Source organism: Amia ocellicauda, chromosome 11 (assembly GCF_036373705.1).
Source record: "Amia ocellicauda isolate fAmiCal2 chromosome 11, fAmiCal2.hap1, whole genome shotgun sequence".
NCBI classification, from domain to species: domain Eukaryota; kingdom Metazoa; phylum Chordata; class Actinopteri; order Amiiformes; family Amiidae; genus Amia; species Amia ocellicauda.
This window is the reverse complement of record NC_089860.1, coordinates 22,072,552-22,099,254: the sequence shown is the minus strand read 5'-3', so window position 1 is coordinate 22,099,254 and position 26,703 is coordinate 22,072,552. Positions and strand designations below refer to the sequence as shown.

At 36.7% G+C, this 26,703-nt stretch overlaps 1 protein-coding gene across 3 annotated transcripts; it reads left to right on the top strand.

Moving 5' to 3' along the window:
• Nucleotides 1-1,054: 1,054 nt before the first annotated feature.
• Nucleotides 1,055-26,703, top strand: cnot6a (CCR4-NOT transcription complex, subunit 6a). 3 transcript variants are annotated; one of them, XM_066716945.1, is made up of 12 exons: nt 1,055-1,156; nt 12,907-13,028; nt 13,558-13,744; nt 17,259-17,344; nt 18,237-18,341; nt 18,426-18,494; nt 18,952-19,109; nt 19,301-19,455; nt 19,714-19,868; nt 20,196-20,429; nt 20,794-20,996; nt 21,412-26,703. In XM_066716945.1, exons 2-12 carry the CDS (start codon nt 12,917-12,919, stop codon nt 21,622-21,624), a joined length of 1,677 nt encoding a protein of 558 aa, XP_066573042.1. In that variant the 5' UTR covers nt 1,055-1,156; nt 12,907-12,916; the 3' UTR covers nt 21,625-26,703. The 3 variants fall into 3 exon arrangements, with proteins under 3 accessions (XP_066573042.1, XP_066573043.1, XP_066573044.1); XM_066716946.1 differs by having other exon boundaries at nt 1,076-1,142; XM_066716947.1 differs by lacking the exons at nt 1,055-1,156; nt 12,907-13,028 and adding an exon at nt 13,030-13,101.

The following is a 26,703-nucleotide window of genomic DNA, read 5'->3' as shown; positions in this document are numbered from 1 at the left end:
AACTTATTCTTATTTTTACATTTACCTAGTTCATGTAGTTTATGTTACCTATTACGTTAGAATATAATTATTTCACTTATTTTACTTAATACTATTGTTTAGAAAAACAACGGTATGCTAAAACGTAACACTTTACTGATATCTCAAGAATTAGACCATTTGGATTCCGTCTTTTTTTTTTTTTTTTATCAAAGTGAATTGTAATTATAATGAATTATTAAACTGGAATCTTCCATGATCCTGCGTGTTTGATTTGCAGGAAGTAACGTGATCCTTAACCTGCCAGGAATCCTATGAATCCCATATGTACAAATGTTTAAGTTTTGTTTTCTGTATTCAACGAACGTGTACGTTTTGTTCCGATACAACATAAACCCCGCATGTGTGCAAACATATTCCATGAACATATTTGATCTGTTCTGTGTATATTTGTGTATATTTTTGCTTTCGTTTTCACACGTACGTTGTCTGCCACGGTAGACGTAGACGTAGCGTACCGTAAAACCGCTACTATTCGCCAGGTCGCAAATAACAGGGTTGATTTGCATACCCATGTAAACAAAAGTCGGTCTCTAATGAACGCATTTTTATAGTGGTATTGCTGCGATTTAATATAACTGTCAATTGCAAAAGAAACAAGACACGGATGAAGTAAATAATGTGGATGATTTGGTTGTTGTAGGGCTGTTTTTCAGTAGACATAATTAGCTTGTGCTCAATATAGGGTGTACGTACCATACAATGCATGCGATGTGTTTTGCTTTCTTTCGATTAAGTTAAAAATAAAAGCCAGGGCGTACTACTACAATGAAGCAATGTTTGCAAACTCATCATACCCTGCCTCAGCCCGCGATGTCTTTTTATGTGTAAATGTGTAACAGAAACGCCGCTGCTGCTCCAGCTCTTTGGAATAAACGGCGGCGGCTACATGACGTTTTACGGCAGCGCGCTGCGGCCCCACGTACGGCGGAAGCGTCGCGTTGGCCCCGCCCTTCTCCCCCGCAGCCAATGGCGGCGAGCGCTGTTATCACAGAGCCCGAGTCGCACGGCCGCCATGATGCTTGTTTGCTTTCGGTGAGGGAGCTGCGGATACAGAGTGGGGGAGAAACAAAGAGAAACAACACATTGGTCTGCACAAACTGGTATGCGTTTGCAGGTAAAAAAAAACAAAATGCAGATTGGGTAGATCCTTGAATAACTAGGCCAATGTGTGCGTCTCCGTCTGTGTTGGATGTTGTGGGAAGAAAATAAAGCGTAACCACGGGTAGAAGAAACGCGCTTCTCAGGTGGCAAGTGTTGTCAACGAGCCTTTATGATGGTGGAAATAAGTCCTGCTCCCGAGGGTCGAGGCAGTGAGGAGGATGTGAGAGCAATAAAGCGGACACGCAGGATTGGATTAAATGTGTATTTGTGATGTCGTGTACACGCTTCATATATCTATATTGAGTGTTTATATCCTCGCATGGTTGAGGGTCGTGAAACCTCGTTTTGGTTCAAGTGCTTTAAACTTTTGTCTACTTTGGCTTTATTTTCAGGCATACATCGCGTCGGTGCACGCCGTTAAAGAGCACAACAAACAGCCCACATCGCTCAAGGCCCTGATCCGATGTTAGAGAGCGCGTCTTTGTGAGCTTTGTCGTGCTCTTAAAGTTTAGCTACATGCAGCCAGTGTGTGTGTGTCGGTGGAGCTGCTGCTTATTTGCGTTGTTTGCGTTTCGTGTTGGTGTCGCACGATTCCCCCTCAAACGTGGTTTCACACAAGAATATAACTGGATGTGTCGTGGGTTTTCGGATTGTGGTGTAAATCGCGCTTCGTTTAATCGTTTCCCGTATTGAGGCCTATTTCGGATTGAAGCCATTTAGATCTGAGCCGAGCAGGGGAATAGAAAGTCGTGATTGACAGGTGAGCGGCCCAATAATCACAAAGCATCGACTTGGCTGGCTCACTAGAGGCATATTTTGGGGATTGTTTTAATGTTGTGTTTAGGTCTTTAATTCAGCCGAGGAAACTGCGTTTTTGTCATGTAGTTAATTATTTGTTTTAAAGATGTAATTTCACGGATTGCGGTGAATGCATGTAACCGTTACATCTGCAACATTTGTCCGTCACTGTCAGTCTATGTAATACAAATTGGCAAACGGCAACTTTGTACGGTTTAATGGTTATCGCTTTTGAACTATTTCAAATTCATAACTAAAACTTTTCACTTTTTAATCCAACAGTTTTTATGTGGGTGAACAATACATTGTTGAAATATATTTTCTCATGGTTGTCCTAACCCAGGTGTTTTAATTAGCTGTGATGCATCCCAGTGTGTTTGGGACGAGACTTATTCCAAGCTCAGTAACTTTTCTTTGCATCACTGAATCGTTTATATACATGCAAATATAATCTGACCCTTAACTGTAAAATGAATGTATTTGCGTGTGCATCATTTACCCTGGTACAGTAATGGGAGTGGATGAGCTCAGACTTGTTTGGGCTGTAAAGTGGTACAGCTGTGTTTCTGCTACTGGCTTGTTTTCCTTTTCCAACTAGGCAGTCAAAACAAAAGTAGGGAAGGTTGATTGTTTAAAGAAATGCAATTTGGTATTTATTCTAATGACCTACAATACAAATATACAAATCAGATTTAAAAGACTTTTCAGTGTGTGAATATTGTATTTTTGATTAGGATTGTCAGGCCTCGAAGTTCTGCACTTCAGGCTTGTCTTTTTTTATTTTTATTTTTATTCAAGTGTTTTTGTTGCAACTTTTCTGCGGATCATAAACAACCTGTGTGTGAATGAAGTATTCATAATCAAGCAGTTTGAATGTTACACAGCACACCTGTGATGCCTTCATTTTAATTTCATGGTTATCTCTGCTGGTAAAAGGGGACCTTCAATTTCTATTCAAAAATGGCCAATCTTGTATTGCTGAGGTATCTTTTCAAAGAGGCATTTATGGTTACCAAGTGCCAATTGCATATTGAGGTAGGATGCCTTTTAATATTTAATTTTATGAGATGGTAAACTGTTAAAGTAGTGTTATTTGTTGATTTAAGTTGTATATGAAGGTTTGTCAAAAGTCTACAGCAGGATAAAGCTACTCATTTACATTTTGTTTATTGTGAGATGCATTTGCTTAAGCATGTCACATTTTGTTCTGTCAACATGTACTGTATCAGATTGAAATCCCTTTGACATTTTTTGTTTGTAGTGTGTTCGCAATCTAACATTTTAGTTTAATACCACCCCATATATTGTATCATGAATTATATTGTCTGGACATCACATGCTGATTATGGCAAGGTATGCCCAGATTGTGTTAGAAAATTGTCTGTTATGGCCCAGATGGTTGGGGGAAGGTTTGAAGGGGTGAATACACAGGACTCACCAACAGGACTGTTGTACATTAAAATAATGCTACTAATTTGCAAGATTAAATTTCAGATTCTGGTAGGAAAAAAACACAAAACTGTGCTATTCTTCCTAATTTTAAAGTAATGTTTTGCAATTTTAAGGACACATTACATTTTTCTCATTAAAAGTGCAATTTCAAATTGGCTAACACAATTATTTTGTTAATACTTTGACAACAAGCATACCTAAAATACAGCTAGGGTTTTGCAGTAAATCCTTTAAAAAGGTGTATGGTTCTGTGTTTTGTATTTTGCATTTCTAAATGGCTTGTTGTGAGGCACAGACAAAATGTCAAGTTATACCCTGGTCTTACTCACCTAATAGGAAATAATTTGCTCATCCTTGAATGCAGGTCAAGGGCCAAGATTGTAATTTTCACTACATTTCAAAGTCTGGTTTGCAAACATTGATTTTAGAAAACAAGGTCTAAATTGTGTTTTTTTTGTTTTGTTTTGTTTCTGTGAAATATTCCTGGAAAGTTGTCAGCGCTGTGTTCATCAAACACTCCTCACAAGGTTAATTCTCCTCTTGTCTAACAGATTCTTGTCCAGACTGTGTGAAAACACTGTTTAGATAGTGAATTAAAGGTTTAAGCAAATTCATGTAGCTTTGAATATTTTATGCTTTGTATGGGGTCTGTGTTTAGTTGCCCTAATATGCCCAAGGGGATCATGCGTTGCTTGCAAAAGAAAATGACGTCATACATTTCTGGGGAATCACTATGAAAAAGGCTGGGCATGTTTTTATCTTAATTTTATTATTTATGTCAAATTGCCACCATTGCAGGTTTTTGGACTGCAATATCATGTATCAAAATCCAACCAATTTGTAATTTGAATTCCTCAGTCTAAATCTGAGTTTGTTACAAAATTGTCTGGTAATTATGTTAAATCCTATGTGATGAATGTAAATTTTCTGTGTTATCAGTTGAACATTGTTTCTCCCCCTCAGTTTATTTTTTAATTCTATACCGTTAAAACCCAACAGATTACAATTGAATTATTTGGGATCTTTCTTCCTTGTAAAATGCTGTCAAAATATTTTACAAATTCCTGTCTTCAGCTCTTGGCAATACCAGAACCATATCAGAGATACATAAGTCAAATTAATTACTTCAGGTAATGTTGGTAATTCTTTGCTCTTTTGGAGCATCTCTTAAGCGATACAAAGTGAAATATTTTTTACCTCATTATGTATTAAATACATATATCAAACAAAGGTGTTGCAAAACAAACAGGGGAAAGCATTGAATTGTCAGACCCAGATTGCTTTGCTTTTTGGTTATGACATGACATTTTCTGCAATTTACTACATATAGCCCTGAAATCTGTTTTGAGTGAAAACCGCTGTAATTCTTTGAGTACTTGTCTTTATCTATTGTGGGAGAGCACAAGAAAATGTATCATGCTACCTGTAAAAAGTAAAGCTGAACCTTCTAGATCTTCAACCCAGACTGACACTATAATTGGCATTTCAGAAGACTTACAAAATGGGTTCTTAATCCTCTCTTCACTGTAAAGTCTCTATGTAATTCTCTTTTCAAGCTGGCAAAGATGTCTGTTTCTCGGGTAAAGGGTGACCAGATGGTTTGATGGTCACCAATCTAGGTGAGCTAAATTCGTTCTCGTTTTACTTTGATGTATGATTAGTAAAACCTAAGGTCTCTGTCCGTGTGTTAACTTGCAGGAGTGTCAAAAACGAACTATTGTTGAAGCCGATTACTTGGGATCCTTTGAGAAATGTCTAGGTCTTTGGATTAGTACGGTACTACTATTTAATGTATTATTTATTTAGCCCTTACCCAGGGTGACTTAAGTTTTCACAAGAAACATTAGAAAGGTACAGTAAAGAACATCACTACCTGAAAAACAACAATAAATACATCCTATTACAAATGAGCTATGCAGTGCAAACATAGTGCCATCTCTCATGTGCTAAGGAGTGCGGTAGGTATTGGAACAGGAGAATTCCAGTAAAATGTTGAAAGTACTAACATTTATAAATAATCGCGAGCATAGTTTAATAAGAACAAGAGTGCTTCGATGTCCCGGAGATACTAAAACCAACAGAGCAATATGGCCGTAGTGGTTTCTTTGTAACCTTTCTTATACAAATTAATAAATACTCTATACTTTGAGGTTAATCTTTTGTGATTTGCTTTTTCTGCTATAAGGAAAACCTTTTTGCAGTGGTGTAGGAATTCAAATTGTGAATGGGTTGGGTAGGGGTTGTCTCCAAGATTGGTCTTTCAACCCCCCACCCCCCGGCTACTATAGCTCATCTCTGCAGTGAAGTCTTTCTAAAAAGTGATTGAGTCATTTATAGGATTGGTAACCTGTCAAATTTGTAAACTGAGATTTAAACAGTGAAGTATTGTGAATTTATGTATACAAGCAATCAAGAACAAAATGCCTAAAGATAATCCAATTCTGTCTCGCATGCATACAAAATGTATATTGCAATTTCAGTTTGCTTTTTGCCATTCTTATATAGCTATAGATGTCTACACATACATACTGCAGACTGATTACTCTGTATAGTGGTAATTTCTTAAAAATACACAGCCAAACATTATATAAAAAAATGGTATATGCAGATCCCTTTTCAGTTAGGGAGAAGGCTTCTGAGCTGCAAATGTTGCAGAGATCATTTTGATCTATCTTAAGAAATCTCATTACATTTTGAAGAGAATCAGGCAGTTTCCATCAGTACTGGAAACAATGATCACACTCTCTGTATTCAATCTGCAGGTAGCCAAGGCAAGCAAGTTCACTGAGCAATGGCACAATGGTGTGGCACTGGTTTTATAGTACCAGGCTAATTTATTTCCAGTGGGAGTTATAACAACACTTCATCTCATCAATTTTAAGACTTTTGAAATCACGTTTAGGAAAATATTTTCTGTTTAATATATGTGATTTTGCAACCAGTTAAAATGTATATAAAGTTAGTTATATTTACTAAATTACTCTGCAGTATGCCAAATAAAAACAGTGGAATTGTCCTTTTACTCTGGATTTGTAACTGTGTATGAGTGGCATTGAGATCTGTATTGCCAACTCTGTTTTCTAGAGTCCAGTGTAATATTTCTGGTTGAGATTGAGCATAATGTATTTGTTCATATACCTTTCATTTCACAAAAACCTATTTCCTCAATTTAAAAAAAAACAAACATTTTTGGACATATCTGGACACCTTTTCTGATGAGTTTTAAATATTTGTAAAGTCTGTGTAGTCAGCTTTAAGTTTACATTTATACCAGATTTATAGCCTGTATTGTGATAGATTTACTTGCAGTTTGTGGTCACAAATCTATATATAATTGACACTAAGCTTTATAGAAGCTAAATACTTTTTAGTTTGTTTCTAAATGCCTTACTAATAAACTTATCTAGATTTGCCATAATATTGTATTTGTGAATTCTGTGGTGTTTTGTGTGATGGTATAAAGCTATGGAAATTTGTTTTCCTTGTAGAAACAAAGCAGAATCTGTTGGAGGGCATGCATGACAACCCATCTGGTTACTGCTGTACCTTTTTAAAGATTAGTTAAAAATGGCTGCCTTACCATACCTCATTTGCCTGCTCGCCAGACTCCTTTCAATAATTCATACTTGTCTGAAAGTGCTGAATGACAGACTAACCTCAAAAGAAACCGGTTGCATTATTTTACCCATTGTGTTAGCTCTTCCATAAATATCCATCGAAACACATGCGTGCACACTTTACTGCACCCCACATTATGGGAGTGTGTTTAAAGGATTTTAAATGGAAAAGCCTTCAGTGACAGTTACGTTTTGTGGAGAGATGATACAATAACACCTAGGTATAAAATAAGTTGCTTTTACTTCAAAAAAACTATAGTATACTCGATTTATACTTCTGCATTCCATGCATCACCCCCCCCCCCCCCCAACAAATGGCCAAAATCAAGAGACAATGAAATGCAAAATACTTATTGTATGCCATTAAAATAAATAATTAGACCTTTTACTACATCTAAATTGCTCAGCATTGTTCTATTGACATCTCTAACTTCCAAATTTTGTGAAGTCTTCAACACTAATCCAATAAATATAAAGGAGTATTTAAAATATTATTTTAAACAATCTCAAGATGCACTAGAACTTTCATTTTATTGCAGAAAGACAGTACTTATTCTGACTTTTTATATCTGTCTTAATCAAGTGACATCCTATTGTTAAACAGCAGGTCTATAATTTGGAGTTCCTGCCTGCAAGTTAATAAATTAAAATAGCAGTTTTTAATGGCAGATATCTGACTCTTAAAAATAGATCCTCGTGTTGTAGCAAACACTTTGGAGCTGTGACTGCTTTGTTAGACCCTCCAGTTTTCTGCAATTATATGATTGTAGACTTCAATGGATAATTCACAAAAATTAAAAGCTCAGAAATGCAGGTAATGCAATGAATGAGCATGTTTCATTTTCTTCTGTCTGGGCATGCAATGGCACTTGACTTTACTTAAATTTAGTTGCATAATCCTTACAGAAATCTCCCCTAGAATTAATTTAGTACAAATCCTGGAATTCTGCTGGGATAGTTTGTTTGGTGAAAATATATTTCTGCATTTTCACCTTAGCATTTTTCAAAAAAAGTGAGGCATTGTTTTTATTTTGCACTTTCTGTGGGTTTTGGAAGTTGATGGGCAGATCAGGGATATTGCTGAGTATGATCCATCAGGTGGAGGTCTAACTAAATACCTGTATAAGTGTCTTGGATAGTTTCCCTCTCCCCTGCCCAACATGTTGTGGTATAAAATGACTGTGAAGCTAGAGCTGACTGCACAGCTGGCCACCTACACACTCGTATGTAAGGATTTGTGCTTGTTTGGATTAGAGCTGGGTTAGATGCCCAGAGATGTGAATGGAGGATGTGGTTGTGCAGGCTTTCGTTCCAGCCCTTTGCAAGGCGTGGGCAAACTGGTACTTGTGGCTCTCCCACCTTCCAGAAATCTGCTGTATATTGTTACGCAATGAGGCTGCAGTAGGGAAGTGGCCCTGTGTAGTAGGTTGCAGTATGGATGATGGATATCAAACCTGTGGTGAACATTTGTTTGAGTACAGGTTGACCGCTCTTTCCTGTTTTTCTGGTTGGCTGATTTGTATTTGGGATGGCTCGATACCACTTTTTCTTTTCCGATCCGATACCTCAACCTTTAATATTTGCTGATACCAATACCGATGCAATGTGAAACAAATTTCTCTATTTCCTTAAAGGAAAAAAAACAAAGCCCACAACAACATGACTTATGCAGTAATGCTGTTTCCTTTTATTTATTGAAACTCTTTTAAATGAAAAAATATATGTTTAAGCAGCATTTAAACATAACGCAAATAACTCAAACCTCAATATATATATTGTATATTTATAAGCATGTCCAGTAAAATAAATACTTTTCAATTTAACATTAACATAAATAGCATCTCCAGTGTTAGTCCTAGGTCATACATTTAAGTTTTCACCTAAAGATCTTCGATTTATTTTAATTTATTTTTCATTAAATAGTCTAATAGTTTAGCAATGTGAGCTACACCTTAACATTAGCATCCTTGTGGCAATGTTTTCTGGTCATAACAGTGAAATACAAAATGTATTAGACTATCTATGTAACTAATTCATACAATCTACTTTAATAAACAATTTACTTTTCCACGCTTCCAAGCACCACTCAACATACAGACACCGCTCTGCGTTCAGAAACACACTGTGCGCTCGAGTTCCAGTCAATACAAAATAAACGGCAATAGTTGGCTGTGTGTGTAGCTTAATATTAATTTGTTTGTTGCTCCTCTTCCCTTTTCTGTCATTGCTAGTTTCGCACAAGGATGTTTGGCTTTTAGGTGGGTTAACACACCAGCTGTAGATGTGTGGTTGTTTAATTGCACTGCACATATTATACACTTAAAAGTGTTTTCGTCTCTGTGAGGAAGCCATTGGTTGTGTTCTTGTAGTGCAGATTTCCGCAGATCTGCAGAATTCCACCGATTGTGCTTATATGGAATTTGTCAATGCAACTATTATAATCCTAGAACACTTTGATCCAGGTCATTAAAAAGTCAGTAATTAAGACTATGAAAAGTAATTAAAAGTAATTATTTTTCCACATCCTTAACCTACAGGAACCTTGCTCTAATGTGACTATTATGCCCTCTATACCCTCTATGTGACTGAGGTTTGCTAAGGGCAAAAAAAAAAAAAAAAAGTCATAATGATTTTCGTGACTTTTCTGATTTCCTCCATTGACTCAGGAAAGCAGCTCCAGAGTTAGGAACCTGGTGATGTCATGGCATATTTCTTGATCTCTGATTTCTGGTACATAGAATGAGCTGGACATGAAAAACTCACTTCACATAATATGTTTCTACTTATAGAATAACCTGAGAAAATATGGATTTTCAGTGGAGTTTCCCTTTAAGGCGAAGATTCAGGCTAGATTTGTCGGTGGATCGTATCGAATTACAACATCTATTATTTCCGATATCCGATCCAGTGTTTTTGGCCTGTATCGCACCGATACAGATTATCGAATCGGCGCATCTATAATTTGTATCCCGTTTCCGAGACGATGCCATCTTCTCATTTTTTAGTCATGTAAGATTCTTGCTAACATCTGATCAATTGCTTTGATCTGATCGGTACTTTTGAAACTGGGTGTTGGTCATGTCTTTCTTTTTAGTCTGATTCTCCAGTGGGGGATAAAAAATTGGACTTGTTTTGTTTTTCCATGATTGATGGATGTTGCTGAAATGAACAGAATAAATTCGATCATCCACTAGCAGTTTCATAATAGACATGTCCGGTCTTAATGCAATGTGAAAATCCAGTTAGGAATCGATATGTGAATAACGGAATGAACAAACAGTTGGCTTTACATATTTTCCAGATTTCATCTTGTGGCAGATTGAAAGCCAGTAGCTCTCAAGGGAGGGTACAAAAATCGCATTTAAAAGCCTGCAAGGAAATGGCAGGCTTATCAGCTGTGAAAACTGAATTTGATCACTGGTGCCTACCATAACACTCATGGGTATGCTAGTTGAATGCAAACTAGTAGTCGTGCAGCTGAATGAGTTGGAAATCTGATTCCATCTGCTATTCCAAGTGCTGTTATGAGCTTGCAAGGTCACACATGCATGTTCTTCACTACAGCCAACAATGGAATGACCCCTAACGTGGCTCGTTTTGGTGAACAGGCTCAAACTGGATTCTTACTCGACCATGACTATAAATATAGTGTTCTGTACACACACGGTGGGAAAGAAGATGATTAGTGCTTTGTGCTTGGTGAGGTTTTCTTTAATGCCATGCTGTCCATTCTTCTCAAAGCCGTTCCAACTTGACCAAACTCCAGTGTGGAGGGCACCACCTGGCAATTATAGCACTCATTGTGAAAGGTTAGAGGTGCTGTACCAGTACATGGAACAAGACAGCAGCAACATTCCCTGCTGAGTGTTTGTTTCAGCAGAGTGCACCTTGGGCAGACTGCAGGGGGTCACAGTGTGCAAATGACAGTGCAGTGCTGTGATGGTGGTGTAGAAAGAAGCCCATCAAAAATAAGCAATGTGGAGTTGTTTCCATAGGCTACTTTGTCATGTTCTCGCTAATCTTGTGTGTTCATTTCACTTCAGACTTTTTACATTTATAAATAAAAAAAATTAAAGATACACTTGAAAACTGCAGCAGTTGAAACATTGAAGCTTGGGATTGTGAATGTTAAATTGTTTTATAATTAGCCTCATTTGAAGCACAAACACCAGTATAGTATTTGAAACCAATTTGTCAGGTTCAGGATTAAAAAGCAGTGTTACAATAGGATTGTGAATATTACTTTGTGCAAGTGCGCATGCAGTGGGCAGCAAGTCTGGGTGTTGTGACCTGGCAGAGCATTAAAACAACTATCAGAGAACGTGATGTATTCTAAACAAGATGGTTTATGGTCTATACTTATTTCTATTCTAAAACAACAGAGACCACACTAATAAACAGCCTAGCCCCAAGGACAGCCTACTGAGCTCACAAAGTCCTTTCATTTCCAAGCATAATTAAAACCCGGTCAAATGCTTTTCTTCATAAAAATTAGTTAACCTAATCTTTGAAGATTCTTTGTAAATGTGTTTCACATCTAAGAGAGATGGACTTATTTGCATATATTCAAAATAATAACCATCCTTTTAATATTTTTGTCAGTTTCAATGTGTGGATTCAGAGTACCGACACTGAAGCATTATCATTAGATGTGGTGATATTGTCCATTATTCTGTTATTTATCTTAGAATAAACATGAAAGAATACAGTAGTGATCCCAGCAGAATGATTCCCTCATTGGTGTATAGACTAATTTTAGCCTCAAGATAACGCAAGTGTGCAAACGTGTTTTGGTGGAACAATCAGTCAACACAATGTTACATGGCATGTAAACAACTTCAGTTTATGCTATGCAAAGTTTCCAATGAATGGAGGGATTTGCTTTGGTGAAATGGTTTTTGTACTGGCTTCTTTAAGGGGAAGTCCTGTTCAAAGTGTCTGTTGCATTGCAATCACTTCTGGATAGAATTGAAATTGCACAAGTTGATTGGCTTTTTGGCTTTCTTCAGAAAGCATTGCAGTGGTCTGTAATGAGTTCTCAAGTCATTAGGTCTACTTCATTACAAGTAGAAGTAGGGCAGAGTGGAAATTGCTGTCCCTGCACTTAGTTTATAATTTAGTGTAGTATAATTTGCATTGATATACTAATAAAATTATGTACAGCTTTTTATCTGTGCAAATAACTGATCATTCAGAAGTACATTTAAATGCACAAATTTATATGATGGATGAATATCAAAAAAAGTTGTATTAAATCTTCAGTCCCAAACAAAAATTTGTTGAAGACCATTACATTTGTTTAATTTTGATATGTCCGGTGTGATTGCACATCTAATTTGTTGTATTTGTGGACGAAAAGCAAACCTTAATGTCCTCTAGAATACAGAGGTTACCTTCTCATGGTCTGGCTGTAGGTTTTAATCATAAGCTCCTTAATATCATTAATGAGTGGTCATAATTATAATTAAACTATTTGAAAGTACATATAATAGTGTAAGATTGAGAGCACGCAAGCCTACATTTCTACATGTTTTGGGTTCAGGCTGTTTAGCCATAAAATGGGGCATAGAACCTTGTATTGTTATACAATACTGTGTTTGCATAGTCTCCATTTGACACTGCAGTTAATTCTGTTCAGAATTAAGATTCTGATTCATACTTTTTTTTTTTATTCCCCACAATGTGTTTTTATATTTTTTGAAAGGTAAGGTAATACAGTATGGCACACCTGCTTAAAATATTTTGCAGCATCTTTAAATCGGTCAGGAACATAGAAATAGACCAAATTAAAACTACCCGTGAAATGTAAATTTGTTCACATGGCTTCTGACAATAAATTAATCTCAATAGGAGACAGGTTTGTAGTTAATCACTATTAATATTAACTTTTTCTTAGTTACACAGGAATGCCCAAGGAAAAATATGATCCGCCAGATCCGAGGCGGATGTATACAATAATGTCAAGTGAGGAAGCAGCCAACGGGAAGAAATCATACTGGGCGGAGCTAGAAATCAGTGGTAAGTGCGGAAATCAAAGGAAACAGAATTTGAGGTCTTGCCAAAAGAAGAAATCAGTGTGCAAATACTGCAGGTAATCTCCAGCCTTTTTTTTTATAGATGTTTCAGCTGTTATTGGTAAATGATGAATACTTAGTTTTTAAAAATGTTGTGCTGCGTTAAAGCATTCAATAATGTGCCTGTGGTGGGATCCGTAAATCTCGACTGTCCAAAAATGTTACAAAATGTCTGTATCCTTCCACTTTTTTCTGCTGATTTTTAGATTTTTCGTTATTTTTAAATGTTTTTGTTTTCTCTTCAAAGCAATTAAATTAAATGCCTCTTACAAACTTGTACTAATATGTATATGAACACTTACACAAAAGAAAGGGCTATTTTCTTATTTATTTTTCTCGTCTTCCCAATTAATTAAGGGAATAATTAAGGGAACTTAATTCCTGGCCTGCTTCCCATAGGTAGATGAAGCCCAGTGATTAAATTAAACATTTAAGAGCATGCTGTTTAATGTATTTATCTCTCTTCCTTACAGGGAAAGTAAGGAGCTTAAGCACTGCATTGTGGTCACTGACGCATTTAACTGCATTGCATCTCAGCGACAATTCCCTCTCGCGCATTCCACCAGACATTGCCAAACTCCATAACCTGGTTTACCTGGATCTGTCGTCCAACAAGATCAGGAGCTTACCAGCAGAGCTCGGAAACATGGTGTCACTCAGGTAAATAGTTTATTCTCTGTCTGCTGGGTGTTTTGTAATGTATATTTAAACACCATATCTCTGTGGGCTTAAAGTAATTTTAGGTCCTTCAGGTAATGTTGCCAAGTTGCTCTTTGTTTTTACCCTTTCCACAACGGCCAAGAAACCACTGGAAATTTAAGATAAGGTCATGTGATAATTGCTCAAGTACCAGTAAGTATTTTACTTAAGACTTTTTTTTTTTTTTTTTTTTTAAAGTGTGCAAACCCAGCCATTTATTTGTTTATAATTTGTCATGAAATGATAATTGTTGCCCCCTTATTAATTCATTACTAGGATGTAAAGGTGCTACAAGAAATAAAAATGCTAGATTAATGTATCATTCATCACAATATATATATACATTTTTTCTGTTGTACATGGAAAATGCTGGGGTATATTCATCAAGGGTTTGACACAGATTCGCAATTTCACACGCTCTGTAATGAATAAAATACAAATTAAATTTAACATGCATTCGTCACTGCACATAGTTTATTATGAATATGCTTTGTATGAGTGAATAATTTTTCATTGTTTTGCAGTTTATTTTTACTTTGATTGGTGCTATATCAAAAATAGTTGGATATAGAATTGGTGTAATGTAAAACCCTTGACGAACATAGACAAGCCTTTTGATTATGAATGCGGCTTGTTTTGGGGATATTTGCCTTGTAGTAATGGGGAAATCAATTAACTGTCGGATGATCTTGGGTGCTGTTAAGGCCTGTATGGTCTGATGGAAAATTCTGCTTATTGAAGGCTGTGATGGTCCCACATCACTGCTACGTTATTGCATTTTCCTTGTTGCCAGACACTGCAACATTGTCACTAATGCCTCACTGATACCAATAATTGGGAAGCTACATTTCCCGATTATTGATGTATCGGCCGATTATTTACTTTTCTTTTTGTTGGCATGCAAAACGGACATTTTCTAGCATGGATCCCTCAAATCTGACATTGTCAAATATGCATTGAAGGCAGGATTTTAATATTTTACATAATGAACTTAACTATTTTTTCATAACTACAAATGAAACATTGTAGAAATTTGAGCTTATTTAATGTATTAGGGAGAATTAAGGAAAAATATAAAAATATGCATGTTCTATACATTAGAACAAAGACCAAAGTACATGAGCAATTTCACACACAAATAGAAGAAAGTTCTTGTCCTCAAAACACGATGTAGGATTTTAAATCGTTTTATAAATATGTATAGTTTCAGTTTTATCCAACATTGTCTGAGATGTGTTTTTCACTAATTTACTTTAGATGTTTTACTGTGTTTTGAGCTTGTTTGTCATTTGGAGACGTTTTTTGTTTGATATCCAAGTCAACATCTTCCATGAACATTTACGGTTTTTCTTTATTTTATTTGCTATTGTGAATTGTGAAAAGCGATTTATTTAACTTTTCATTAAACATGCACCTCTATGCCATATTATACGGTAATCGTCAGTTATTACGAAAATAAGCAATCAAAACCATGGATACTCAAATGCAACACAGCTTTCAAAAACACTTTCTGTTGGTTATGAGTGTTTTAGTAAAACATGTTTATTGGTTTATTAGCCCAGTGTTTCTCAGTGGGTGTGTTTGTTTCACCATGGTGCTCAGTAGTGTAGTGTGCACCATAACTGTTTAAACAAATACAATTATATATATATATATATATATAGGTAAATAATTATAATAATTTGTAAAACCAAATAAACATGTATTTATTTGTCTGAAGTCTGATGAAGAATTTTATGGTAATTTGAAAAAAATGTATTTAGCCAATAGTTTGAGAATACATTGGTGCAATGTTGGTGGAATATGTGCCAATACATACATTTCTGTAAAAGGCCAATATCAGCTGATTTTTAATATAGATGCTCCAATATATGTCCGGCCCTAATTGTCACCACCTTGTCACATTTCTGACTGGTTGAAGTAACTGCATTTTTGACTAAAACAATATTCAATTTCTGTCAAATCTGTATCGTTGCAATAACTCAATCATGCCGCTGTAACACCTTTCCTTTCACGGAAGGTGCACTGACGCTGTCTTCAGTTTGCTGCCATCTTCCAAATCCTACCTACTTTATGAATCCTAATCTTTATGAATAGCTTTTACTCCTAAGAATAAAAGTAGGACCAAATTTACATCACTCAGATATTTCATGCACTTTGGATCGATTTCTCACTCAGATGCTTTATGAATACGGGCCCAGTTATCAATCGGATCAGATAATAAGCCCGTCAATGCTTTTTAGTCTTTCATTTCCCAAAGATTTTTTTTGAAAGTTTCTCATTTTGACCAGTTGCTGCTGCAAAGAGTTAATAATGGTCTTGGCTGAATCTCGTCACGCTGTAGAAATGTTAAAATGCATAACTCCATTAATGACAACTTCGTTGCCAATAGTCTGTATAATGCCATCATGTGTTCTCAATATGTTTCTATAGGTAACAGCTTCACACTGGTGTACAGAAACCCATTTCAGTACATTTAATCCAACTATTGTGTTGCTTACAACCAAAGTGTATAGTTAGTAACTAAAGCTTTCAAACTTTAATTTCCTATCAAATCCTAATTGGTTTGGGGTACATTTTGTGTTAATTACATTTTCTTAATTAAATATCTGTGACCATTCAATTTCAAAAAATGTCAGTGCATGGATCTATCTGCCCTTTAGGAATTCAGTGCACACTGCATTAATATGCTAGATGAGCAGAGTGCTTTTTCATCTTCCTGATGTGTGCAATTGATTTAGGTTTGTGATTGATAATCGTTATTTGTAGAACACCCTTCTACTAAGCTTTAAATGGCAATCCCAGGGCTTTGAAAGTGTTCAAATGCATTGTTTCATTGTATTTCTTTAAGTTTTATCTAAAGCTAGGAATTTCAGGTGGAGCTTGAAAATGAGTGAGTGTAATTAGAAGATGGGTTGCAACACCTATTTATTCTAGTGTCTGAAGTGCATCGACGTGGCTTCATGGTTTTATTGATTGCAACCAGAGATGAGTTAAGCATTAGAAATTCACGGGGGTTATTCCATTAGCATTGCATACTGCTTTTCTAAAGATATCTGCTTTGTAATTCTGCATAGTATTATCTATATTGGTATGATCTAAGTTTGAAATGTGAGTCATGCGTTTATTTTAGTGTGACTTATTAATATTGGTATAGAAAAATGAATGACCCTTAAATAAAATGGATGAGGGCTACTGTTCTACAACAAACCTTGATTTCCTAAAGATATGTAGGGCATTCTGTGAACCTATATGTGGCATTTGATTTCATGAATCTTATGGAGATATTTCCTGGGTAACTCGAGATGCTGTTCATACTCTTTGAATTCCATTATCATAGGAGAAAAGAGTCAATTTTAAATAAAAATAAAAAAAGCTTTACAGAGCAATTGTTCCTGATGCAATTTAAAAATGTTTTTTGTTAGTTTTTTTTTTCTCCTCGGTGAGTTAATTTGATGTATTCTTATTTTTTCAGGGAACTGCTTTTAAATAATAACCTGTTGCGGGTTCTACCTTTTGAGCTGGGAAAACTGTTTCAGTTACAAACACTGGGGTTGAAAGGTAAGATGCTGTTTGACTGAAGCTAAACTCGCGCTACATACATTTTAGCCCGATTTGGTACTCCCAACAACCGATAAACATGTAGTTGTTAGACGGTCCACGATGCAATTGCTTGCCCCCGATACAATCGTAATCTAGTTGGAGTCGCTATGATTTTATCAAACTTTGATATTTACGACGCGGGTGAGATGATCAGCTACACATTCTGAGATGGGAGACCTGAATATTTTCAAATACAAATACCAATTAATATCTGTAATTGACCCAAGTATGCGCAAAATATCGATCCCTACAATGCGATGATCATACTGTGGGATGGATATAGCCTGTGACTGTTGCTCACCTCCAGCTCTCACAGCAGGGATGCAGGCTATTGCCCTCGCCTCTCCAGCCATGTCTTCACCGAATGCAAACGGCAGCAGTGGCAAGCTCGATAGTGCCCAGGTCCATGTTTCTTTACTTTTTCTCTGGATGGATCATGCATGTTTCTGCGAGATTTGGGGACTTTCGAGGCTGTTGGAGATCCCCACAACAAAGGATGTCATTAAGTGTGTGACCCCCCTAGTTAAACGAACATGTAGTGTGCTGGTCGTTAAGTGTGAGCTGCCCACCGTTCTCAAAATCGGGTTTGATTGTAAAAGTCGTGTAATGTGCGCCCAGCATAAGGGTTTAGGTTCCTTTGAGACTCATTGATTTATTCTGCAGAAATTGCTTTATTCTCCACTTACCACATGGTGTCGCCAAAAACGGTCGATCACAAAGTCATTTATAATTCCGTACAATTGAAAATCTTAAGTAGTGCTTTTATACACCATAAACGAGGGGTCAGGCATATTTTTTTAAATCTTATTCAGACCTCCTTTCAGTTATAGGCATTTTTTTTATTTTTCAGGAAACCCACTTGCACAAGAAATCTTGAACCTCTACCAGGAACCAGATGGGACACGAAGGCTACTGAATTACTTGCTTGATAACTTGGCTGGTACCACCAAACGAAGTGAGACCCGTTCCTCTTGAGGTTTCAGAACTCACCGCCACAATCAAAAATAATCCCTGTCTCACGCCATACTCTTTCCTTTAGTTCCAACAGAACAGCCACCTTCAAGGTCATGGATTGTGCTGCAGGAACCGGACCGGGCACGACCCTCTGGTAAGCCTGGTTTCACCTGGTGGAAGGGGATTGGGTCGGCTACAATTTGTCCACAGTTTCCATGGTTTTGCCTCTAAAACAATAAGCACATTTTTCTTTGGGAGTGGTGGGGGGCTGTTGGATGTCTCCCTATAGAGTCCAGCATGCTCTGTAAAGTATCATATCCCATCTTTCCGCTGAGCATATATGAGCTCCTGATTTAAGGGTTCACACAGACCGAATTCTTATTCTGAGAATAATTGCTCATATGTCAGTTTACTGATTGTACTTCAGCTAGACTTATTTACAATCTACTACAAAAACAGTATGAAACCCATCAGTAAGTGAACACCTCATTAAAATGATTTTCTGATACAGTCCTGACAATCTGCAGTATAATTCATATAATTCTCATCTTGGAGAAAGCTGTGGGGAATTTCTCCCTTAGGTTTAATTTGTTTTTCTTCCTTCCTTGCAGCCCTGTTTTCTGTGATGTGCTACAATGTGCTCTGTGATAAGTATGCTACTCGACAGTTGTATGGCTATTGTCCATCTTGGGCTTTAAACTGGGAGTACAGGAAGAAATCGATCATGCAAGAGATAATGAGCTGTAATGCTGACATCATTAGTCTTCAGGTAAAAAGTTATCTATTACTGTCAAGAGTTTAATTCTATATAAAAGTTATTTAAATTGAAATCTGCATTATAACTAAACCCCTCTTTTGAGTTTTACTTGTAGGTTTCCCCCACTATGCTTGCTTAGACTTCAGTAATATTTTACACTGAAACATTTAGTCAAGCTGTAACCTGTCTTCACCTTTTTGCAGGAGGTCGAAACAGAGCAGTACTACAACTACTTCCTGGTAGAATTGAAGGAGCAGGGCTATGATGGCTTCTTTAGTCCCAAATCCCGAGCCAGGACGATGTCCGAGTCCGACAGGAAGCACGTGGATGGCTGTGCAATATTCTTCAAAACGGAAAAGTAGGTGTCGCATTAATTGTGATGTTTACTTCAGTATGTCGGGGGAACTTAGTGTGAACTGAAATTCCTGCAATAGCAGCTTCACATAAAACTGAATTGTAATGAATAACCAGATGACATCAAACAAGCTTAAATATTTATTGCATACATTCTTGAACCAAAACAACAAAATTATGCATTTTAATCTATTTAATCAAACTGTTAGCCTATCAAGTGTGCTGATATGAATGTCATTCTGATGTTATGGGTACTTGGCAGGTTTAGCTTGGTCCAAAAACACACCGTTGAGTTCAACCAGCTTGCCATGGCCAACTCGGAAGGATCAGAAGCCATGCTGAACAGAGTGATGACCAAGGACAACATCGGGGTGGCTGTTCTGCTAGAGCTACGCAAGGAAATCATGGAAATGTCTTGTAAGTGGCAAAGCCTAAGAGCATTTATTAAATATGTTCCTGTTATTTAATGTACATATTGAATATCGTATTACTGGATGAGTCATTTGTGTTGTCAAAGGCTTGGGCATGTATGCCCTTTCTAGATCAAACAAAGGTTTTCAATACTAAGGTTTTCAATTTAAAGTAAACCAGTAAGGGCAATTGAATCACAATTGTGGGTCACGGTGCTTGTAATTCAAACACGTTTGAATGTAACTTCAGTGAGGAAGGGGAGAACTAGGGCTGATGCAGGCCACCCCATAGGAAACTGTCATGGGACAATAAAATGTCTTGTTACCCTTTCAGCTGGGAAGTCCCTTCACAGCATGGAGAAACAGCTCATCCTTGTGGCCAACGCACACATGCACTGGGACCCGGAGTACTCTGATGTCAAACTGGTCCAGACCATGATGTTCCTTTCTGAGGTCAAGAACATCATCGACAAGGCAACCCGAAGCCTCAAGCTGTCCTCAGTCTCTGGAGAAACCAATGCCATCCCGCTAGTCCTGTGTGCTGATCTGAACTCCTTGCCAGAATCCGGTAAGCACTGCGTATTTAAGCTTGGTCTTTGATTCTTTTGGGACTGTACAACTTTTGGTTTAATTGTTTTACTTCTTTAGGGTACTGCTTGATCTGCATTGGTGTCTTAAAAGAAACCGCAAGATCTGACATCCCATTTGTTTAGTCTTCCCGTTATGTGTGGGTCTTTGTAATGTTCTAGCCTGACGTTAGGATGCGTTTAAAGGAACTGCTAAACTTTCAACCCCCTGATTTTGATCTAGTTCACATCCAAAGATTCCAGTATGTACTATGGAAAGTGGCTTGTGTTGCATCTTAAGTTTCAAGCAATAATTCGGAGAAAAGTGTGGCAGCGACCTATGCTCACTCCAGTTGTCTGTTTCAGGTGTGGTGGAGTACCTGAGTACCGGAGGGGTGGACTGCACACACAAGGATTTCAAAGAGTTGCGCTACAGTGACAGCCTCACCAACTTCAACTGCAACGGCAAGAATGGCACTTCCAATAGCAGGATAACTCACGGCTTCAAACTCAAGAGTGCCTATGAGAATGGCCTGATGCCTTACACAAACTATACATTTGACTTCAAGGTGAGAATGAGCTTTGTTTTGTGTGTTTATAGATGCACACACAGGCGTGTCTATGTATTTGTATTACATTTATTTACCTTTTATAGTTTTCAGTAACAACCTGGTCAAGAGGCTTGCAGTTTTAAAGCTTTGTTCTTTATTATATACAGTATGCTTTAAGTTTAATTCTTTCACTTCCACCTAAGTCTTCTTCATTGGAGGTTATTTTTCATTGGGCCTTCTTAAAGTTAAATGGGGTGGAAATGCACAAGTAGAGAGAGAAAGCTGGAAATTGGAGAGAAGATGAAGCATAACAAAGAAAAACACTGAAGTGTGTTTCTGAGACAGAGACACACAGACACAGCTGGGCTATAGAGTTCCACTTTTTTGTAGTCCCATACATTTCAGCTGAGTTTGTTTCTTGACTGTTTTTCAGGGTGTCATCGATTACATCTTCTACTCCAAGCCTCAGCTCAATGTGCTCGGCATCCTGGGCCCACTGGATCCTCACTGGCTCATTGAGAACAATATCAGTGGCTGCCCGCACCCGCACATACCATCAGACCACTTCTCCCTTTTTGCACAACTGGAGCTCGTGTTGCCCTACTTGCCCCCTGTTAATGGAATCCACCTGCCCGGCAGGAGGTAGTTGTTAAGCCAGCTGAGGGCTCACTATCCCTCGAACTATCTTGTAAACTTAACCTGTAAAATGAAACTTATAGAGGAGTGAGGTATGGCCAACAGGGATTTTTTTGTTTTTGTTTTGTTTTCATGAATTTTAATTAAGTCAAGCTTGTTAATCAGGCACAATCCATGTTTTGAACCCCTTTATGCTTTCTATACAGTTAGAATGGACCAGAAGGATGGTGGATTTTTTTTTTTCTTCCCCAAACACCTTCCTTTTTTTTCTTTTTTTACCTTGCTTAATCCAATAATATACAGTTTTAAGTCTAAAAATAAGCGCATTCATGCCTATAGAAGTGTACTGGGTTTGCACAGTTTCAGCTTTTAGAGATTAAAAAGTAATGTTGGATTGTACAGGAATAATTCCCTCCAAATTCAGCTTTTGAAGTAATTGGAACAGGATACCATGATCAAAATATTCTCTGATCACTTGTATAAAACGCATTAAAACCAGTTATTTTTGCCTCAAGGTACATATGACCAGTGCCCAGAATAAGTGTTGCTGATGCTGAATTTTTATTTTAATTAACAAAACACACATGCACACAATATTGTTCCCCATAATTCTGTCCCCCCCCGCCCCCCATATTTGGCACAAAATGCATGTGACCAAAATAAGACTTGTACTGTTCAGTGAGGTTATGCTTTTTAACATACGCACACATTCACTGGTGCCAGACTCTGCTCGCTAGGTGCTAGAAGTACTGTCGTATAACTTTTTTACTAAGAGGTGTAATTTTTGTATGAAAAATTAGGTGCGCATTCTGAAAGTCTTGCCTTTTGAAGCACGATCTTCAGTTTCTTCTAGTGATAAATCTGAAGAAAACGTGTAAGAGCCACTTAGCCTGATCTGTGAAGTTGTTTCAATTAGTGCTTGGATTTGTGCCAGGTGTGAAAGTGACCTTTCACCCTGTAGGCATCGTTGAGTTTGTATTTGTTACTGCTCTTAACTTAAAGCAGCCTTAAACTCATGCACTGTATTGTAATTATGAATTAGGTCTTTTGAGCTTGTCTAAATGTAAAAAATAAGTCTAGGTGTAACAGAATATGCATTTATCAATTAAGGGCAGATTATTTTCTGGCACCACTGTATAATGTCAGGTGATCAAAAAGTTAGTCCTTTATTTTTCTTGATTTCTCTCAATGCTACACAACTCATTTTAGTTGTACTATTCCAGTGATCTAATGAGTTGAAGCCCCAGCCATTTTCTGAACATTGGGATTGGATTGATGACCAGATACAAAAAATACAATTAGAAAATTCTGATTCTGGCCGATGTGGTGCAAATTTATGTGGACCTCAGAATACACCCCCTCCAAACCACCTGCACCCAAACACAAAGAACTACTAGCATACAGGACGAAAACCACTTTAAGATATTTAAGATTTCAGTTAAAAACTAGGTATATCCAATAAAACTGAGGCAATAATAAATGACCCAATAGCATATTTTTAACAGATTGAAAGAAAGCAACTGTTTTGATGCTCACCTGCATGGCATGTCTGCTCACTCGTACACTTGTCTAGGCATTTGCGTTCACAGGGATCTGTAGCACTGTCTGAGGCCAGTAGTAACGTTCTAAGGCCATTTTTCCATACTTCACTCCAAGGTTTTTTTCAGAGAAGTGTTTGTATAATAGAAATTGAATTTAGCCTTTAAATGATTGTATATGAACCACAAAAGACCTGATTTATGGCATTTTTGTACTTAAAAAAAAAAAAAAAAAAAAAAAAAAAACTGATTTGGAAAAAATGATTGTATTGTTAACTAAGGCTAAATTTTTATCCGTTGCACATGTTAATGTTATTAAAAAAATATATAAGACCAGCTTGTAAAAAGAAGAAAAAAAGACATTGACAGGTTTTCTCTGCTAATATTTGCACTGTTCTGGGTTACATTTCAAGATGTACCACAGTTTTTCTTTACTTTTATTTTGAGAACATTGCTTATTTAATTTTTTTAATTAAACAATCAAAACTCCATTCCGTTATCAAGTAGTATCAAGCCCAAATATCTAGGCAGCTGATGCTAGTATGCATTTTTCTAATTTCATTTAGATGGAACACATTGCTTTCTCTATTCTCTACTGGGTCCTTTCAAAATAAAAATAAAAACGTGAAATACCAACAAACAGGAAACATTGAATGGTCCTGTGCATTGCTATGGTCAGTTGTGTTCCTAATGTGACATTTTGAACCCTTTGAGGGCAGGTCTGTTGAACCGAAGGGGAAATGGAAAGCTCTTAATTTCTTTGCAACTGATTGGCAGTGCACAATGGGTAGGAAAATGTAAGAATTCCCCCATTTCAAAAGACGTGTGCCTCACTAGTTCTGTTCTCAAACAGCACTGCCCGTGCAAGCTGGGGAAACCTGTACAATGTCTTTTCAATTTTTTAAATACTGTTAACATTTGTAAAGATTTTATGATTCCTTCTTTTTTTTGGGGTATTAGCTGTGACTTTTTTTTTTTTTTGTTCCTTTCTTCTCATGGAGTAATGAATTCCATAGTGATCAGGTTAAGTATGGAAAATGTAAATTTTATAGCTGCTGAACCTTAGAACTGTTTGTCTCTTTGCACAGTGCTTGGATCTTCTGTTTTTTTTTTTTGTTTTGTTCTTGATTTTTTTTATATATATAATTTTTTTTTTTTTTTTTTGTATTTTTACACCAAGGTATGCTATCATGTGATACCTTCAGAAACTTTTGGTCTGGTGTTTAAGAAGCATCCTATTTTTAACTTCGTTTTTAAACAGAATAAAGAGCAAAATGTCAGACACAGAAAACCCCAGGCCATTGCAAAACTATTTTTTATAATGAAATTGGGACCGAACCATGCTGTTCTGTAGAGCTAGACCTGTGCTATAGCTTAACCTATTTGTGTATAGTGCCATCTGTTGCATATTACCATAAAGCCAAGTGTAAAGATCTACCTTTAATTATTGTTATACTTTTTGTTAGAGCTGTTTTTAAAAAAAGGGGAGTTTTTTCGTACTAAGTTTAATCTATCTAGTATGTCACACGAGCCAGAAGTATAACCCGGTCTAGCTTGTTGCGTTTCATCTGCTGGCAGGGAACCATACAGGGTATGGCGGTTCTGTAAGTCACCATTTGACATTAAATTTGTAATTTGCAGTTGTGGTACACTGCACTAAAGATTTTATTTCTTAAAGTTGACGACAAAAATAAAACAATTGACAAGCACTTAATGTAGATTGAAAGTGCAGCTACACCTTAAAATTAATCTTAATCTTTAAAAAAGCAAATGTGAAAAACTTTGGATTTTAACAATTTTTACAAAAACATTGGATCTGTGGTCCTTGTCTGGGCCTTGTCTGTGACCTGCTCTTTCTCTGTCCGTCTTTTTCCCTTTCTGTTTAAGCAAATGGCAAATGTCCAGTTAAAGATGAGTACATTTGAAATGCTGATAGTATTGTAGTAGACTTATTTTTTTTTCTTTTCTTTTTTTGTAAAGTGTGAATAAAAGGTGTTATCATGTTTCCTTTCTTAAAAACAAATTGTGTTGTTAATGTGTATCATGAAAATACTCAATAATATGATTGGTTGTTTTCTTTTTACCCTTTTTTTTTTTTTTTTTTTTTTTAAATCATGAAACAAACCAAATTTTTATTTTTTATTTTTTGTAGAAATGTTAGCAAGCTGAATTATAGATTTGTATGGCTGCTAACTTGGATTTAAAACACTTCTTACCTTGAGGGCATGATTTGGTTTATGTCCTTTTTTAAACAAAATATATATATATATTGTTTTCAGTGTCACCAAACGGGAATCTCAGACTTGTATTTTCAGCTATATTTTAGACGTCACATAGCGCAGGCTAGCAGAGTTGTGAAATCAAGTGGGTTATATGGGCCCACTAATCAGTGGTTGATGCTTTAGTAGAAAGAGCCCTTTGCAAGTGGTGTTACAGTGTGCATTAAAACACAGGGAGCAGGTGATGTTGTAATGCGAGTCTACTTATTGCACCCTCTCGGTATATATGTTATTGTGCTTCTAGTGGTGAATTAAGTTTAAGTTGTGTTCTCTGCTATTTAAATAACTGAATACACCTTAGAGGCCCCTTCTTTTGCATTGTGCATTTGGAATGTGCCCTTAGGATGGGTGGGGTGGGGTGGGAGGTCAGGAGGGGAACCCTGAACTTCAGTAAAGATCAGCAGCTTGTGCACATGCACTTCTACTTTACCTTGCAGTCATTGTAATGACCCTTTTTGTGTTTTACACTCTGATCAGTACTGAACGTGCAGTCGGGGTATTTTGTTAAACACTCTACCACATCCGTTGCATCCATCATGTGATATGTTTTGGGGATTGTAGTTGTGGCCACACTTAGAACAGTAGAATGGTAGGCCATTCTATAGGTTGACCATACTTAGCCTATTCTCACAATTTTTTTTGGTAACAGCTTGCAATATTAGAACAATCATTTTTCATTTTAGACCTTAGGAAACTCCTGAAACTTGGCAATAATGGTTGCTCATCTGCAGATTTTGTTTTGTTGGCATCCCTTTGATGTTCCTGACCCATTTGGCAGAAATGCTCAACTCCAATGCTTTTCATTTCATTTCAGCACCCACTCTTTTCCCCTCCACAAGTTTCTTGTAAATCCTACCATTTCCACATCTGCTTTGCCAGTAGTTAGTCTTTCAATGATCAGGATTGCCTGTCTTTAGTCGACTGAGTACATATATAAATATATATGTTCCACTATGTAATGCACTGGACCAACTCTTGTTTACCATTCATGGAATACCAGCAAAACACTTGCACAAAGTTTAAAAAAAAAAAAAAAAAAAAAGTTATGTTAAAAAAATACTTTAAAAATAAAGGCAGCTGTTTTTAAATAAAATATTAGGAACTGTAAGGGGCCTAATGGTAAACAAGGGATTTTCAATTTACTGTTATCCTTAACAGTTTTCTTTGGTTATCTTTTGAACTAGTTTTATGTTTATAACAGGGTCAGCTTGTTTCCTTTACACCTATGTATTTTCCTACTTATGGTTGAAAATAAATTCTATATCTGTTTCA

Bases quoted from the DNA above. Each gene is read 5' to 3' on its own strand.
- cnot6a (XM_066716945.1), top strand. From the start codon at position 12,917: ATGCCCAAGGAAAAATATGATCCGCCAGATCCGAGGCGGATGTATACA. The intron at 18,342-18,425 runs GTGAGACCCGTT...TCTTTCCTTTAG, and splicing joins GGCTGGTACCACCAAACGAA to TTCCAACAGAACAGCCACCT. The intron at 18,495-18,951 runs GTAAGCCTGGTT...CCTTCCTTGCAG, and splicing joins GGACCGGGCACGACCCTCTG to CCCTGTTTTCTGTGATGTGC.